Source organism: Nelusetta ayraudi, unplaced genomic scaffold (assembly GCF_046127955.1).
Source record: "Nelusetta ayraudi isolate G7.1 ecotype Tasmania unplaced genomic scaffold, CSIRO-AGI_Nayr_v1 ptg000016l, whole genome shotgun sequence".
Classification (NCBI taxonomy): Eukaryota; Metazoa; Chordata; class Actinopteri; order Tetraodontiformes; family Monacanthidae; genus Nelusetta; species Nelusetta ayraudi.
In genome coordinates this window covers 7,143,700-7,161,605 of record NW_027466066.1, presented here as the reverse complement: position 1 = coordinate 7,161,605, position 17,906 = coordinate 7,143,700, and the positions used below count along the sequence as shown (strand labels likewise).

Here is a 17,906-nt window from a genome sequence, read left to right as displayed (position 1 = left end):
AAAGTGTTTAAATTGTGCCTGTTTCGTAAAGTTTGCCGTTTACTTTTCACTCCCGCACCGGCAAACTGAGGAAGTGAGGCTCAGCAGCGACCAAGAGTGTGACCAATCACAGCGGAGTGGGCCGGGCGGGGTCGTACACCGGCAAGGCTGGGAGTGGAGTGAAGTGAAACAGACCGTTTTCGCGGGATGCAGTATATACGAGGAAACGAGCCGCGAGATACGCAAATCTAAAAAGCGTTCAGCGTGGAAAATCCTGTTTTGCTGCTCTGGAGGGGCCAGACATCGAATACAAAAGCCCGAAAATTAGTATAATAGGTGACCTTTAAAAAAAAAAATCTCTCCCACTCTTTCACCCACAGTCAAGTGGGTGTGGCCTTGATTTCAGCCAAATAGAAAGCTAAATACTTACAGTCCAGTAGCCTTGAGAACACTTTTACAATAAATCACCTTTTCTTGTATTCAAATATGTAAATAAAAAAAAAACCAAAATAAAATAAAATAGCCACACATGACAGGAAATTTTCATTTGTTTTGTTATCACATTGATGATTTCTGTCATAATGTAATTGCTACAGTTGGCATGGTGATGGTTGATGGTGTGGAATTCTTTACACTGAGCACAAGTGACAATAAAGTTTCTATTTAAATAGATTCAATTATAGAACCGTCCTACATCCTCGTAGAACATCGCACACTTGTGTACCGCATAATAATGATAATAATAATAATAATAATAATAATAATAATAATACTAATAATAATGACCCAGTTTAGTTTCCTTTTCCCACTAAAACTCGTATTGCCCCACCATCACTGAGTCATGAAAGTTATAGGTCGAGGTCACCTGACACCCATTTCAGTAAAAACGAAACTGTGCCGTGCCTGGTGCCATGCGGAAATGCGACGTGCGACTGCTTTAATGCGGTCGAGACTCGGTTCATCCAGAGAGTTGGGAGTCGTTTACTGCGGTGTTCGTCCCGGTGTGCGAGTACCGAATGCTGCTCTCCGTAACGTCAGAGCCTGGGATACAAAACAAGCCTGTGACGCTGCGCACATCCCGCCGCCACGGAGGGACACTTCTGGGTAAGTTCACCACAAGCTGGGTCTTAAAAGTGACTTGACTGCCTTTTGCGTAATTCAGTGCTTATTTCTCTAGGTGCCAGCTGTCATACATAGCGCCCGTGTCATTGCATTAATGTGCCGTGCACGGAATGAGCATTTGAAGACTCGGCTACACTAGCTTTCTGTACTTCCGGTAAACACACATAATAACCCACAGAATTGTTTACGGCAAATGTCTCGTATATAAACTGTCAATGTTAACAGGATTGGGGAATCGTATAGCCTGTCATAACAGAAATTTGCGAAACATGTGTTTTTGTGAGCAAAATTCGTGATAAAAAGGTCAAAGATATCTTAACAGACGAAGAGGAATCACTACGCACTTGAAAAAACAAAACAAAAAAACAACAACAACCTGTTACGTATCTTACGATGGAAATAACCAACATACATGATACTAAATGTGCGAGTTCTTCCTCTTCGATGCCGTACATTTGGTTACGTTTAAACAACAAATAAAACATTTTTAAGCTACAAGTTAACGAAATTTACAGCGATTTTTGGATTTTGACATTTATGACTAAGCCAAATTAAAGAGGTTTCTTGTTCAACAGAAATTTAAGTGAAAGGAGCACTCCAGCTCCTCCACTGAGCTCACAGTCAGCCAGAAGCGAAGCAGAATTGAACGGCGTTTCTGTCATTGCAGGCCAGAGATCACTGAGGTCCTACAATGAAGTGTCCAGGGTGCAACCATGGCATCCTGGAAGAAAGAGCGAACTTTTGCAGCCAGTGCGGCACTAAGCTGAGTGTCCAGCCGACAAATGGACATGGTAAGGAAACGCATCACATCTAAGATTATGAATATTTTCGTCATGCAGTTTGAAAAAACAAAAACAAACTTATTTTTATTTTATTTTGAACCCTTTTCCGAGTTCTTTTGTTCCTCTACATTGTACTCATTGTACTGTTTAGTGTGTGTCTTATTGCATTTTGTTAATTTATTGTTCCTGCGCTATACAATTTAATTTTAAGATGACGGACAAATCTGGTTTACTTGAATTTCAGTAATTTTAGGGACATGCAGAATAATGAAAGTGAAAGATCAAGTTTATTTTTTGTGATTGAGGCAGGATGACATATCCCCACGGTTTCCACCTAAATTATTACTATTCCCAAATATTTCATTATTTGCCCTTACTTCTTTTTTGTGGAAGACGGGCAGTGATGCAGTAAGTTGTCTACTTTCTCTTTTAAAATTGCCAGTGGTTCCTATTTGTGATTTAATTATTTAGTGCCTCCATTATGAAGTAGTTGCATAACAAGTTATTGAACATTACATCTAAATTATGGAATTGATCAACTGGTCTCTCAACACAATTTACAAGATTATCTCTATGAGACACGCGGGTCCGGGGGAACCATGTCTGCCCCAACGGTTTGTTCGCAGCGGGCTACGTGAGAGGTGGTGGGTCGCGTTGTGTCGCGGATATTGAGGATGTCTACCTATTGAGAACCATGATAACAGGTCAGCTGCTGATTGGATTATACTTTGCCCTGGTTAATCAACAAATTTGGAAGACGATGCCAGCAGTCCAAGGTCCCCAAAGGCTGCCCGTCATGATTTTTGAGGTGGACAGAGCCGTTGGCACTCAGACACTGGCGATTTCTGAACTGAAACGTGATGTGGATAACAACATGGATGTCATTTTGGAGAAGCTTTCGGCTTTGCAAGGGCATATGGATCGTTTTGGAGACCAGGACGGACAAACAGGGTAGTCGAGTCTTTTGGAATGCGACTACTCGCCCTGACCCAAACAATCCTAATCTGTAATTCGGCCCCCCTCCGCACCAGCCGCGACCATGGTCACTGCTGGAACAACTCCTCCAGGAGATTGCTGCAGTTAGACGCTCTGAATCCTCACCCCGCCCCCCTCCCTCACGGACACCGGCGGATTTATTGAATTTGTCTGGGGCACAATCACGGATGTCTCCACAGCAATTGCTGTGTTATCGCAATGACATCCTACGGAACGAAGCACCAAGATTGTGACTTGCAAAGTGGTTCTCCGGGCCCACACACACACACACACACACACACACTCATCCACGGACACTTACACACATGCAAATATGCACTCACCCCTCCATTCTCCACCCAAGCCTTCGGCGCTGGGGCCTGCGTGGAAGCGCCTCATGGCTGCAGCTGGCTCCTGGCTGCCTGCCTACACTGCAGCAGCTCACCTCCCCTTTCTATCGCCCGTTGAAAGTCCATTGAGTTTCTATGTTATATAGTGTTGTTATACAGTAGGTGCCCATGTTGCTCAGGTTTTCCCCCTTTTCGGTCACTTATCATTACGATGGCGCCGTCCATGGCTGCTGTGTTCCGTGTACTGTGTTCTGATGAATGTGTACTTGGAACTACCGCAAAACAAATTCTTATGTGTTTACACAAATTGCAAATAAAGGAATCTGAATCTGAATCTGATAACACCATACATCAAGGTGCCCTAGCAGTATCCGGCCATGTCTTCATTATCACACATTTTTTATTTCAGATGCAAAAGATCAGCCAAAATCATTGGTGTCAGATTCAGAGGGTGCAGCTGAGAAAGCAGCGACGGAGGCAGCGACGGAGGCAGCGACAGAGGCTCCATCTGAGGACCAAAGCGAATCCAGCAAATCTCCCAAACGAAAGAGCGATGAGTGCACTAATCCAACTACGAAGAAGGTGCAAGAGGATCTCTCGTCAATGGAGAGCCAGCCTAGTTCTCTGGCGGTGAAAGATCCTGTTGTGCCTGAAGACAAACAAGTTGCTTTGAGTGAAAACAATGCTGCCACAGTAGACATGAAAGGCTCTGCGGAAGCAGCAGATGAGTCCAAAGAGGGAGGGAGCGATGGGCCAAAATCAACTCAAGATCAAACTCCTCTGACATCATCTTCTGAAACTGTGACACAAGAGTCCATGCCGGAGGACAACAAGAGCACAGTTCAGCCAAATCCAAGCAAAAAGTCAAATACCATCAACAGCAAAGAACATAAAAATGACAGCAACAACTCCAAGAACAAGGGAGACCGGGGGGACCAGAATGAAAATGTGGAGCCAGAAGCAAGCCAAACGAGACGGAGCAAACAGAATGGCAAGAAGGAGCAGGGCCAGCAACAGAAGGTAACTCCTGCCGCTGAACCAAACCCATCACAGGTAATACCCAGTTCAATTGATTTAAAGTAATTAGAAGAGAAAACCCAAAACAACAGTCTCTTGCTATTGTTACAGGCTGACAGCAGAGGTTCAAGTGTAGATCCCAAGGGGGCAGGAGGCCCCGTGGAGATCCAGGAGTCGGGTGGTGAAAGCTCAACTGCTGACAGGGAAAGTCAAGGAGACGCTGCTGTGGATCAATCTGCAGACGCACTTCAAAAAGGTCTCACGTTCTCGGGGAGTGAGCCCGAATCGCTCACCAAGGACACGACTCAGCCAGGCCCAAGCAACACGTCAAATCGACAAGACAAGAGCTCTGAGAACAAAGAAGACACAGCAAAGACAAAACAACCCCCCCTGGACCAGAATGGTAACATGGAAGCACAGGACAAAGCAAGACAAAGCAAACAGAAGGGCAAGAATGAGGAGGGCCAGAAACAGACGGTGACTCCTGCACCCAAACTAAAGATGGTTTTTGGACCTCAACAAACGGTAGTTCTTATTATATTTCAACTGATAGGAGTAGAAAAACTAAAGCCATAGTAATGTGATTTTCATGGAAAAAGAGTTCATGGTCTACACTAGAAGTCAAATGTTTGGACACACCCTTTTATTCCCCTGACTGTTAACATTGCAGTTTCTCACTGAAGGCATCAAAATTATGTATGAACACACATGGAATTATGTAGGAAACAATAAAGTAAAAAAGTACATACGTAATAATAGTAAAAGTATAATAGTATAAAATAATAGTAATAATAGTAATATAACTCCATCACGTTTTATATTTGAATTCTTCAAAATAGCCACCTTTCATAAAAGGCATATTCAGAGTTATTTAACATGTTTTTGCCTGAATACTTACATATATCTTGCTCACATATCTTTATCTGCAGTGTACAAAGTTGTAAAGATAAAAAAAAAAGATTGCATGAAGGTGTGTCCAAACTTTTGACTGGTGGTGTATACCTGCCGTTGATTGACTGCATTGTATCTCCTGTCACAGGCTGAGACTGGAGGCTCCAGTGAAGAGCCAATGGAGGTTCAAGAGCCTGGTCAAAGCTCACATGCTGACAGTCAGGATAGCAAGGGGTCCAACGTCTCTCGAGCCAATAGGTGATGAACCTCTAATTCAGTTGCGCACACGTGGGCTGGTCAACGTCTTAGTGTTAAATGTTTTGCTGTGTTCTTTTCCTCTTTTCTATTCAGGCCCACCGACGACAAAGCCCAAGCAAAGGACAGCAGCGACTCCAAGAAGAAGGGAGACATGACAAAGACAAGAGAGCGCTCTCTGAACCGGAATGAAAAGGTGGAGCTGGAAGCAGAAACCACAGTCATTTGTTTTTCACGGAGAAAGAGTTGAATTTTTATATATTGCGTTATGTCTGTACAATTTACTGTTACAGACTGACAGCAGTGGCTCCAGTGTAGACCCAGAGGATGCAGGAGAGCCCATGGAGACTCAGGGGTCGGCAGAAAGCTCACACGCTGACAAGGAAAGTCAAAAAGACAGTCAGGAAAGCAAGGGGTCCATTGTCCCACCACCCAAGAGGTGAAGAACCTTTCTGAGACACTTTAACACACAAGCTTCAGACAAGGTTTTGATGTTTAATATTGTCTTTGCGTTCCTCGTGTTTCTGTGTCCTTTTTTCCCTATCAGGCCCACCAGCAATCAAAACATTGCTGCACACGACAGACTCACAATTTACTTCCACGCAGTTCTCTCCAAGGATTCCAAATTCAATCCAGCTCAAGATCGCATCTTCATCCAGGCTGGGCTCATCATTGGATCATGGAAGGAGAATATCGTGGAGCTTACTGTGACCAGGTATGTTAACCCTAGAAAAAAAATTAACAAAACAAAACAAAAAATCAGTTGATGCAGTTTGCCCCCTCCACTGCAGCTAATGGTGCTTTACATCCTTTCAACCTGTGACTATTGGACCACACAGATTTGTCTCTATCAGAGGATGCCAGGTAGACGACTATAAACTTGCACATTGTGTCAACATGTATATTTCTCCCCTAATTATGCAGGGATTTGGGAGAAGATGGCTTTCTGGTGGAGGGCAGCCTGATGACATCAAAAGAAAAAGCAGTGTGTCAATCTATCCCTTACAAATACGTGGTCTACAGGAATGAAAAGAGAAAATACAAAGATGAGTTCATTTACAAACACACTGATCAGATTGTTAACAGGTGTTTGCTTGTGAAACACAAACTGCTCAGCAATGAAGGTAATTTGTAATTTTATTAATTCAGCTGTCATTTTTTACGTTGTTACATGACTTAAATATGTGACTTTGACGTGACTTTCATGAAATTATTATTTCTGCTCTTATGTTTTTATAAAGGTGCCTGGCATCAGTATGATGACATCATTTGTTTACAGCAGCCGAAGGGCATGCTGAAGGGCGTGATGAAACAGGTTATAGATATGTTTTTGGGTGCGCAAATGAAGGATCTCATTAAAGGCAGACACATTGCAGGGAAAATCATGCTGCAGGGCATATTTGATCTTCTACGGGAGTGGACTTCCATCAATTTGACAAATTTTTGGACCCAGCTTCGTCAGTTTTTTGAGATCTATGCGGAACCTATTGTGTTTGAGGAAAAACAAAAGAAATGGGACTCGTTAGATTTTGGGAAAGATGACGTGAGTAAAGTTATTAACGTTATCTTCCATCATCTATACTGCCCAAATGCTTTAAAAAAAAGGCAATTGTGGTTTTTGTGTTTCCAGGTGAGAGGGATGCTCAAGGACTTTATGCTGCATAACCTGCTACCTCAGCTATTGAAGACTGGTGAAGGAAAGATGCTCTATACTGATCATACAATGAAGGCGGCTGTGATCATGCTAAGTGTTTGCAAAGAGTATGACATCAGATTGTCCGCTTCTGAGCCTTTTAATCTCTGCACACAACTGTGCCTGCCCAATCTGAAAAAAGAGGAATTCACCAAGTATTGGACTGATTTTTCCCCAGATGTTGCTTTTCTCAGAACGTAGGTATTTCATTCTGTACAGTATTCCATTAAGTCTAATTGCATTACTTGTGAATTGTAACTTACTATTTATGTTGCTCTAATAACTATGTTCTCATGCTGCTGTAGCTTGGAAAGCAAATTGGTATCTTTGATAAACGATGTGAAGAGAGAGGGAAATCCAAGATGGTTCCTGGTGCTGCCACTCCTTCACCTTCTCAACGGCACCACAAAACCTTTTGAAATGCAAACTCCTGGAAACCAGAAGTTTGGCTTGGCCTGGGCAGGTTTGGACGGCCTTGAGTTTCCAACTGCGGCATCATTAAGCATGAGCAGTCAGGGCAGGAAGTAAGTGTCTGGTCAAGTACAGCCTGTGAGTGCTGAGTTGTAGGCTTCTTTCTCAGCTGCCATTCATTCTTGTTTAATGAACGCTGCCTACAACTCAGCACTGAAATACTACAATGACCTGGATGACCTACACAGGCATACAGCTTTCTTTCAACGTTCTCTCTGTCTGAGCTCATGTGTACACTGATCATTGATAACATCCATTTATTGCCATTCTTTCAGGGCCTTGATGAATGCAATAAAATCCCACAGCCACCTGGTAGAAATCGATCCGATTCTCTTGCGATCCTGCCTGTATTTGATTCCATTTGATGAACTGTTGGAATGTAATGTCAAACTTAACATTGAACTTCTGGACATGCTTCATGTTTTCCTCCACAAGACTCCAACCAAAATTTCTTTTACGACAGTAGAGGTATGTGGAAACAAGTTGAAAGTAAATGTTTTAGAGTAATTGTGGACTGTTTTAAGTCCTTGACCTTTTTTTTTTTCCTATAGCAACTATCTGGTCTTCTGTCACATATACAAGAAAAACCCATTGAGGAAAAGTACAGGTGATTTATTTTACTGAAAATGTAAACTCTGTTTTAATTACTGTTTTTAAAATCTTGAACAGTCCTATATTATGCACATGGTGTCTTTCACCTCCTACAATACAACAGAAAACAAGCCTTTGTGATGTCACAAAGGTTGCCTCTTGACCGCCTTGCTTTTGTGGTGCAAAAACAATAATTCTTCATATCAGCCACTCGACTGGAGTCCTGGATGAAAAATTAAGATTTGAAAACGTTTAGAATATGGGATTCTTAACTTGATTTGTCATGCAAATTGAACAATACTTTAAAACATTTATGACTCACTTTTTTTCTGTTGTATTTCTAAATGCTGATTTTTTTTTTTGCATGCAGTTGTTTTACAGAAAATTACAGAAATTCCTGCCTGGTAACAGCAGTGAAGCTGCTGGAGAAGCTCTGCATAGGAAACAAATGTACATTATACAATCAGAATTTCCATGAAGTTCCTGTTGCTTGTATAAATATGTTTGCATCAGTGTTGGATTATGTTCACAATAATGAGCAACAGGTATGTAGATTAAATTAGAAAACCAGATGTCTGCAGTTCAGAAAAAAATGGAATCTTGCTAATATCAAAGGCTATGTTGATCTTGTTGGTCAATGTTGATCTTTTCAGGAGAACCCAGAGGGAGAAACAGTCAAGCAATCTGTAAAAGAATTGATCTTCTGGGCCTCAAACATAGTGAGGAACTGGCTGAGTCAGTATTTCCCGCAGATATCGTACAGTCGTTGGCCATTATCATCATCATCTCTTTTAACGAAAGAGGAGATTGAAGTGAGTGTTTTTGTTATTCTGTGTAAAAAGAGATTAGAAGAGTTAAGATTTTCCATGTCATCTAATAGTCAAGTTAGTCTAAAGACCTTCGCTTTTGTTCACTGTAATTAGGATTGAACCACCCAAGGAATTGTGACTTTTAAAAGTCACAACTCAAAAACACTTAAAAAGTCTCATAACTTAAAAATCTGTTCCTCACATGCGTGACTGTGATGATGCTACTTTATAAATAAAGGCAGATTTTCAGTTCATTCTGATAAATCCCGTATATTGCATTTGAAAAAATAATTCCAAGCATTGAGTGCTCCTAAACCTCCCCAGCTTACTCCCTGCTTTTAATCCTTTTTGTCTTTTACAGACATGGAACAACATAATTGCTATACACTTCAAAGATGAGGATTGCACAAAAGAGTGGAGACAGACATTCACACAGGATTTTGAGGGCAAATACAAAACGGTTTGTAATGCACCTTTTGGCAATGGTTCCATATTTGTCTTTTGCCTGATGGTGATGGATGTGGGTACTTTTGGGTTTGTTTCTGTGGTATCAGGCATCTCCTGTGAATCAAATTGAATTCTACTGCAAAATGATAGAAGACCTGCGTGAATCCCATCCGCGTGTGGCTGCAAGTATTGAAAATTGTGCTCTTGAGGCTGTCCCACGTTTATGCCAGGTAGTAAACTCTTAGAGTAAGACAGTATGGGTCTTGCATTGACTTAAGGATGTTTGATGACCAGTGAGCTCTACTTCTCTCACACACAGAGCAAGTCTGAGGAAAGTTTCTTTGCGAATTTAAAGATCAATTGGAAATTTGATAAGCTCATATCAGCCATTATGGAGAAATCTTGGCCAAGGGATGACCAAGGAAATCCTCAGGAAGATGAAGAAGTGGTCCTGCAACACCTACTCTCATGGGGCGCGGCCAAAAACATTTTAAAACTCTACGGTATCTGGAAAAAAAATATTCATCACATTTCTTTCTGCATAGCAGTCAAAATCAATGTTTGTGCGAGTAAACTCTCCCTGTATTTTAGATGCAGATGAAAATGCAACCAGCAAACTCTCTGAGGATGCCATTGACAGAATCAAAAAAGCCATTGAAGCTTTCACAGCCATCAAACGCAAACTTGTCCATGGGGACATCAAAATCATCCTGCTAAATATCATTTTGCAGCAAAGTGATGCCTTCTTAGATCTACTGCAGATTGGTAATATAAAACAAAGAGCCAAAACACAGTTAGAAAGTGGAAATCACCTCATTAAATATTTATTGATAGAAATAGAAAGTTTGTGTTCTTATTATGTGTGTTCAATTCAATGTTCGCAGATTGCCTGTGTGAGAACACACACTACAAGGACAGGGCAAAAATGAAGAGACTGATTCAGTGCCGACGAAGCGAAGTGAATGCCGTGCATCATGAGAAGGAACTGATTGACGTCCTTGTAGCGATGAGCCGCAAACTTGAGGAATACATGGAAGGTATGTTGGGCAGGAGGAGAAATCTGCTTGGTTTGATTGCACAGCTGCAGAGACTACAATTCAATCTTGATTTGTTTTCCCCTGTAGTTGACGTTGACGACATGGAAGAACGGCAGCAGATCAACATTGAGGTTACCCCCCTTAATTTTTTCATGGAGGTTCATCCGTTTGACCTGATGGCTTCTGATATGGCTGGGATTGTCACCTACTTTAAGTTGGACAAAGACATCAGGAAAATGGCAGAGGTTCTGCACACCCTTCAGGACAGTCGTCTGTTCAAAGCGTGTTGGGAGAAAGAAGCCAAAGCCCTGGTTGATGAAGAAATGGATGAAGAACACATTATAGCAACACCTGAAATTATACATGATGACATTTTCACGGCTTCCTATGAGGAATATAAAACAATCTACACTTGTCTAAAGGACGGCCATATTACACTTGCTCAAGTTAATGAGTTTTTTGGCGATTACGAGGGCAAATATGAGGAACTGGAAGAGCAGCTCGATATAATGTGCCGAATTGAAAAAGGATCCTGCACACAATGGATCCATCGAAGGGTTCAGCAGATTGTGCAGTATCATGAGCTTCACCTCGCTGTGGCTTCTGCCAGAATCATCATGACGGTCAAAGAGACACTTGGTCTTCAAGGGGACTTCACGGCTCTGGAGCCACTGATGGAAGCTGTAAGTGGGCACATTTTAACAAGTTTTGTTAGACCACAAGAATTTTAAATCATCAGGCATTCTAAGGAAATCCTCTTTTTGTTTGTTTCCAAAGTTTCCTTTTAATTTTCCCTTTGAAGTTACTTGGAATAGGGCTTCTAAGAACAATATATTTCAAACAGTTCAAACACGACCCACTTACGCATCTTTTGACTCTTCCTTCTCTACTTATCCCTACAGAGTCATGCTGACTTCCAGAAAGAGCAGCTTAATCGCATTGACAATGACTTGATACAGGCAAAGAAAGTTTTAGTTGACATCACTGAGCCGCGTAGACTGTGTCTTAATGAGCTTGGACTCTGGAGTAATTTTGTAAATTGGGTCAAAGATGCTCTTGAAGGTAAGAAAAGGCACTTTCTGTTCAGTCCATGACAGCAAATGAAACTAAAGTGAATGTAAATCCTCCACAGATATAAATGAGTTGAAGGTGTTTGTTGACCTGGCTACTATTTCTGCGGGCGAGAATGACATGGACATGGATCGAGTCGCTTGCTTTCACGATGCTGTCCTTGGCTACTCATCAATGCTCTATGAGCTTAAACCCACTTCCGGTTTTCACTTCTTTCATGAGCTGCTGAAGAAACTGTGGAAAGCTCTGGACAATGATTCCAATTTACCAAAAAAACTGGTACGGACACATGGACACTAAATCGCTCCTATTCCAGAAATATGAGAAATATGTCAGAAATCATTTTCCCGGTGTAGCAACTCGAACAACAGAGAGAAAACCTCCAGCTTATTCTTCTTTCAGCGGGACAGTGCTCGGCATTTGGAGTGGCTGAAGAGTGTGAAAGACAGTCACGGTTCAGTGGAGCTGTCATCTCTTTCTTTGGCATCTGCCATCAATGAGAGAGGAATTTACCTGATCGAGGCACCATCTGAAAAAAGGGTAAATGACCAGGTCCAAGGTCATCTCTGAGGAAAACTAGTTCTCTCAGAAGGAAGATGATTGAGCTTGTATTTTTCTTTTTTCTTTTTTTTTGTAATACAGTTGAGTCTTGACAACGTATTGAAGCTGCAGATTCCAGAGGAGCATGATGACGGTCATCAGATGCGTAGCTATTCTCTGGAGGATCTGCGGGAGCTCCAGAACAAACTCATGCTCATGTCTGGAAAAGGGGATCAAGGCCAGAATGAAGTGGATCACTTTGCTGAGGTATATTAGAATGGTTTATTTCAGTTACTGAAATTATAGACAAATGTACTGATTTACTGACAGTTGTGTTTTTATTTTCCAGGTTTTTGACCATGTTCAAAGACTGTCAGAGGCCTTTATTTCTCTTTTTACCGCTGGAAACCCTCTTTTTACAAACTGGAATGTACAGATCAATTGCTGCTCAAACAGCAAGGAACAAAACATTGTTATGAGTTTCAACTTGGAAAATGTCAGCGATGTGGTTTTGGAAGGAAACATTGGGGAGCTACTTCTGCACCTTTGTAGGAAAATGGAAAAATGTTTTCAGTTTTGGATGGATTTTGTGGAGAAACAAAGATCCCAACACTATTATCTAAACTACTACACGGCTGAGCAGATGGTCTACCTGTGCACCCAGTTGACACAGCAAAATGCATCCAATGTGGACGAGCAAGTTCTCATGATGCTTTCCTTTGTAAAGCCAAACTGCACAGCTGCAGATTTGAGGCAGGCGAGACATCAGCTCCAATATGACATTCTCACCAAACCAGAGGAGCACAATGGGGACATTGAGTTTCAGACTTTTGTTGTGCTAGAAAGTGATTTAGAAGACGCAGACTCCAGTGAACTGAATCCGCGAACCAGTAGCGTAGAGTCAGACAGCTCACAAAAATTTGATCTAATCTGGAATCGTTACATAAGAGACATGAAGAACTTTCTTCCATATATCCTTGATATAAAAAGCTTTGGAAGACTGTTGGAAATACTTGCCAACACAGACACAGACACAGACACAGACAAAGTAACTTCTGATCACGAAATGGAAAATCTCATTGGGAGGGAGCTGCCTGAAGGTCTTGCCCCTGGGACACCAAACCTCATTGTTTGCCCTCATGATGAGGTCTTGAAATCTTGCATCTCCATTTACATGAGGAGTGAGGATGAGTCACTTCCCACCTATGATGAAGTCCTCTTGTGCACCTCATCAACACCTTACGAACAGGTGGAGTTATTCCTCAGAAGGTGTCTCGGCACAGGCTACAGGGGACAGAAGATATATTCTCTGCTGTATGGAGATTTGCTCAGTTATGACGTGAGCTCGAAAGTTGAGAGCTTTTTTCAGCGAATGAAAATGCAGAGCAGGAAAGACTACAGGCTCGTAGTAATCTGCAGCTCAGAAAGAGAACATGCTTACCTTCCGTCAGCCTTCAGCCAATACAGGTTGCACATGGTTCCCCAGAGGTCATTGTCGGACATCCAGGGGTACCTCCACAAACACTTTGTTGCATCAGAAAATCAATGCAGTGCTGCCAGTGCATTCAAGGATCGACTGTGTGTTGTTTCCTCCACAAGGGCTGGTGTAGGTGTGTATAGATTTTCATTTGCAGTATTTTTATGTCTTGAGAATGTGCCTGCTTTTGGGGTACTTTACATTTTGTGAATTGTCATTTATATTACAGGCAAAACACTATATATCAAGAGGCTTTATGAGAAACTGAGAGGCTCAACGAAAAGGTCATCAGCGATTAACTGTATTCGCTTGATTGAACCTTCTGTTGATGAGAGTGCTATCCTTCAATCTCTGTTGAACACCCACAAGAATAAAGGACTTGTGATGTTCCATTTTGACATCACATCTTCGGTAATTATGAGTGTCAGCTTAAGGCATACCTTCATTTTTCATTGTGGAGACTGAATAAGAGATGCAGAGCCAGCTCACACGTTTAGTAAAATTACTTTTTTGATTTTACCTTAAAGGTGCAGAAAGGGATCAATGAATTTCTTTTCAAGCTGTTGATTCTGCGCTATCTGATGGACTCTGAAGGCAAGATGTGGAAGTGTAGTGACAAACAACTGTACCTCATTGAGATTTTAAGGCCAGCTATCATGTCGGTCAGAACTCCTTTGCAACAGGTAAGGTTTTGTAATTATTTTGCACAAACTCATGTCATTTGACATTTTGCTTTACATCACTGCTTATTCTCCCATTGGTGTTTTCTCCACAGGATCACGCCGTAAACAGCACATTTATTGACGTGTTTCCAAATATTTTTTGCCGGCCACCTAAAGAGGTGCTGATGCTGGAGAGTATGCAGGAGGATCCCACAATTGCAAGTGAAGACGACCCTCTCATGGACGATGAAGAATTCAGGAGTGAAGCATTTCAGCGACCCTACCAGTACCTCAAACGCTTTCATAACCGCAGTAATCTTGATGCCTTCAAATATCAGGGTGTTGAGGGATCCCATGTGGAATGTCTCCAGATGCTTCTGATGTACTGTGGAGTAACAGACCCATCCTGGGCAGAACTGAGAAACTTTTCCTGGTTTCTGAACTATCAGCTGCAGGACTGTGAGTCATCTGTTTTTTGTGATTCATATTTTACTGGAGGCACACTAGCTGGTTTTAAAACCTTTGTGGTGGACTTTATGATCCTGATGGCAAAAGACTTTGCCACTCCATCACTCAGTATCTCTGACCAGAGTCCTGGCAGGCTGCAGATGGATATGGTTGGTATCCGAGAAGAAGACCTGGCTCCCTTTCTACTGAGGAAGAGATGGGAAACCCAACCGCATCCATACATCTTCTTTAATGACGACCACGTGTCCATGACCTTTATTGGTTTTCATCTTCGGCCCAACTCACAGGGCTTTGTTGATGCAATTGAGCCATCCACCGGAGAAGTGATAAAGAAGAATGTGATGACAATGGCACTGTATAAAGACCTGAAGCTACAAAGAATCCCATTTAACATTGATTTTGATAGCCTTCCAAGAGGGGAGAAAATAAAGCAAATTTGCAACGTTCTTGGAATTCAGGGGTCTCTTGACCCTGATGAAACCTATGAACTCACCACTGACAACATACTTAAGATGCTTGCAATTCATATGCGATTTAGATGCGGCATTCCTGTTATTATTATGGGAGAGACAGGCTGTGGGAAGACGAGGCTCATCAAATTCCTCTGTGAGTTGCGAAGGAGTGGAGTGTCCACTGAGAATATGAAACTTGTTAAGGTGCATGGAGGGACAACTTCAGATATGATTTACACCAAAGTTAGAGAGGCCGAAGTAATGGCTTTAATTAACAAGCAAGACTATGACTTTGACTCTGTTCTCTTCTTTGATGAGGCCAACACTACTGAAGCCATCAGCAGCATCAAGGAGGTCCTCTGTGACAAGACAGTCAGAGGGGAAGCACTCAAACCAGACTCTGGTTTGCAGATTATTGCTGCTTGTAACCCCTACCGAAAACACACAGATAAAATGATTCAAAGGTTGGAGGCTGCTGGCCTTGGCTACAGAGTCCAAGCTGAAGAAACTGAGGAAAAGCTTGGGTCCATCCCCCTCCGCCAGTTAGTGTACAGAGTACAAGCATTGCCACCAAGCATGATCCCTCTGGTGTGGGACTTTGGGCAATTAAATGATCGGTCAGAATTTATTTACATCGAACAGATTGTGCAAAGAGTGGCTAGAAATAAAGCAGTCAGTACCAATTACATCACAGTGATCACAAAAGTCCTTTCAGCCTCACAGAAGTATATGCGAGAACGAAAGAATGAATGCAGCTTTGTTAGCCTGAGGGATGTGGAACGTTGCATGCAGTGTTTTGCTTGGTTCTATGATAACCATGCCAGGTTTTTTAGAGAGCTGAGGCAGTATGAAGGAAAACAAAATGCAGAGAATCAGGCAGGAAATCAGAGATGTAGAAATGAAAGAGATCCTGTAATGTGGTCTTTAATAATGGCCATAGGAGTGTGCTATCATGCCTGCCTAGAACACAAAGAAAACTACAGAAAGACAGTTAGCAAAGGCCTCCCTCAGTCATATACCAAAGCAGATATAAAGCAAGAAATCTCTCTAATGCAGGACCTACTTTTGAGTGATGTGCCCATGGGTGACACTATTGCAAAAAACTGTGCCCTCAAAGAGAATGTTTTCATGATGGTCCTCTGCATTGAACTAAGAATCCCACTTTTCTTAGTTGGGAAACCTGGAAGTTCAAAATCTCTGTCCAAAACTCTGGTAGCTGATGCAATGCAAGGCCAAGCCGCCCATTCAGCCCTTTTCAAAAAGCTCAAGCAGATTCATTTGGTTTCCTTCCAGTGTAGTCCTCACTCAACACCAGAAGGCATAATCAATACATTTAAACAATGTGGACGTTTCCAGGAGGGAAAGAACCTGGATGAGTACATATCAGTTGTGGTTCTTGATGAAATTGGTCTGGCTGAGGACTCCCCTAAGATGCCACTTAAAACCCTTCATCCACTACTGGAGGAAGGTTGCATTGATGATGACCCCCTGCCACACAAAAAGGTTGGCTTCATTGGCATTTCCAACTGGGCTTTGGATCCTGCAAAGATGAACAGAGGCATATTTGTCTCCCGTGGTGACCCTGATGAACGGGAACTCATTGAGAGCGCTAAAGGCATATGCAGATCTGATGCAGTGGTTTTAGAAAAGGTCAGGGATTTCTTTCAGCCCCTCGCGAAAGCCTACAAGGAGATCTGTGTTAAAGAAGGCAAAGGATTTTTTGGACTACGTGATTACTACAGTCTAATTAAGATGATTTTTGCAGTAGCCAAGATTTATCAACGAAAGCCCAGCCCAGCGGAAATAGTTAAAGCTGTCCTGAGAAATTTTTGTGGGAAGGATGATCTGGATACAGTTAGTGTCTTTGCCAATGCGCTAAAGATTACACCAAATCTAGAAAACCTCAATGCAGTTGAGTTTGTGAGAGAAAACATTAATGCAATTGGACAAGAAGAAGAATGTCGTTACCTGCTGGTGCTCACAAAAAACTATGCGGCCCTACAGATCCTGCAGCAAAGCTTCTTCTCTGAAAACGGTATGCCTGAGATAATATTTGGATCCAGTTTCCCCAAAGACCAGGAGTATACCCAAATCTGCCGGAACATCAACAGAGTCAAGATCTGTATGGAGACAGGTCGGACAGTTGTGCTACTCAACTTGCAGAATCTCTATGAAAGCCTCTACGATGCCCTCAACCAGTACTATGTCTTCCTGGGAGGGCAGAAGTATGTGGATCTTGGACTTGGAACCCATCGTGTGAAATGCAGGGTTCACAAAGATTTCCGGCTGATTGTGATTGAGGAAAAAGACGTGGTCTATAAGGAGTTCCCAATACCTCTTATCAACAGGCTGGAGAAACACTACCTGGACATCAACACAGTCCTAACAGCTGAACAGAAGAGGATGGTGGGTGAACTGGAGAAATGGGTCGCACTTTTTGTGTACTTCAAGAGTCCGGTTCCACGTGCAGCTCAGACGTACAATTACAAGCCAGCTGATGTTTTCATTGGCTACCACTCTGACACGTGCGCTTCTGTAATACTTCAAGTCATGGAAAAACAGAGAGATCATCAGGAGAATTCAGAATTTGAGGGAAAAGTGCTGGATGAGGCAAAACTCGCACTGCTCAGGTGTGCCACCCCAGACTCAATTGTCCGATTGCATTGCACACGTCTTCCAAAAGTGGAAAGTGACCATCTGGTGGAAGTCTATTATGAAAAGCAGAATTGCAGCTGTTTGGCTGACTTCATTCTTAATCAGACAAGACAGGAAGTGAATTGTTACTCAACTTTTACAGAGGTAAAATGATCAGACAAT

General features: G+C 42.3%; 1 protein-coding gene across 1 annotated transcript in view; it reads left to right on the top strand.

The window, feature by feature from the left end:
- The first annotated feature begins 891 nt into the window (after window positions 1-891).
- LOC142886571 (E3 ubiquitin-protein ligase rnf213-alpha-like) overlaps window positions 892-17,906 on the top strand; it is a 28,460-nt gene continuing 11,445 nt past the window's right edge. The window contains exons 1-30 of the mRNA XM_076023582.1: window positions 892-1,083; window positions 1,769-1,892; window positions 3,618-4,261; window positions 4,337-4,750; window positions 5,265-5,374; window positions 5,468-5,591; window positions 5,659-5,810; window positions 5,919-6,086; window positions 6,296-6,495; window positions 6,613-6,914; window positions 7,002-7,261; window positions 7,370-7,588; window positions 7,811-8,003; window positions 8,087-8,142; window positions 8,497-8,671; window positions 8,780-8,938; window positions 9,297-9,395; window positions 9,490-9,612; window positions 9,702-9,885; window positions 9,974-10,147; window positions 10,267-10,419; window positions 10,507-11,102; window positions 11,322-11,481; window positions 11,552-11,769; window positions 11,893-12,030; window positions 12,133-12,297; window positions 12,380-13,640; window positions 13,737-13,918; window positions 14,035-14,190; window positions 14,283-17,888. Coding sequence (XP_075879697.1) covers window positions 1,793-1,892; window positions 3,618-4,261; window positions 4,337-4,750; window positions 5,265-5,374; window positions 5,468-5,591; window positions 5,659-5,810; window positions 5,919-6,086; window positions 6,296-6,495; window positions 6,613-6,914; window positions 7,002-7,261; window positions 7,370-7,588; window positions 7,811-8,003; window positions 8,087-8,142; window positions 8,497-8,671; window positions 8,780-8,938; window positions 9,297-9,395; window positions 9,490-9,612; window positions 9,702-9,885; window positions 9,974-10,147; window positions 10,267-10,419; window positions 10,507-11,102; window positions 11,322-11,481; window positions 11,552-11,769; window positions 11,893-12,030; window positions 12,133-12,297; window positions 12,380-13,640; window positions 13,737-13,918; window positions 14,035-14,190; window positions 14,283-17,888 — 10,491 coding nt within the window. The 5' untranslated portion in view covers window positions 892-1,083; window positions 1,769-1,792. The remainder of the gene's footprint in view (window positions 1,084-1,768; window positions 1,893-3,617; window positions 4,262-4,336; window positions 4,751-5,264; window positions 5,375-5,467; window positions 5,592-5,658; window positions 5,811-5,918; window positions 6,087-6,295; window positions 6,496-6,612; window positions 6,915-7,001; window positions 7,262-7,369; window positions 7,589-7,810; window positions 8,004-8,086; window positions 8,143-8,496; window positions 8,672-8,779; window positions 8,939-9,296; window positions 9,396-9,489; window positions 9,613-9,701; window positions 9,886-9,973; window positions 10,148-10,266; window positions 10,420-10,506; window positions 11,103-11,321; window positions 11,482-11,551; window positions 11,770-11,892; window positions 12,031-12,132; window positions 12,298-12,379; window positions 13,641-13,736; window positions 13,919-14,034; window positions 14,191-14,282; window positions 17,889-17,906) is intronic.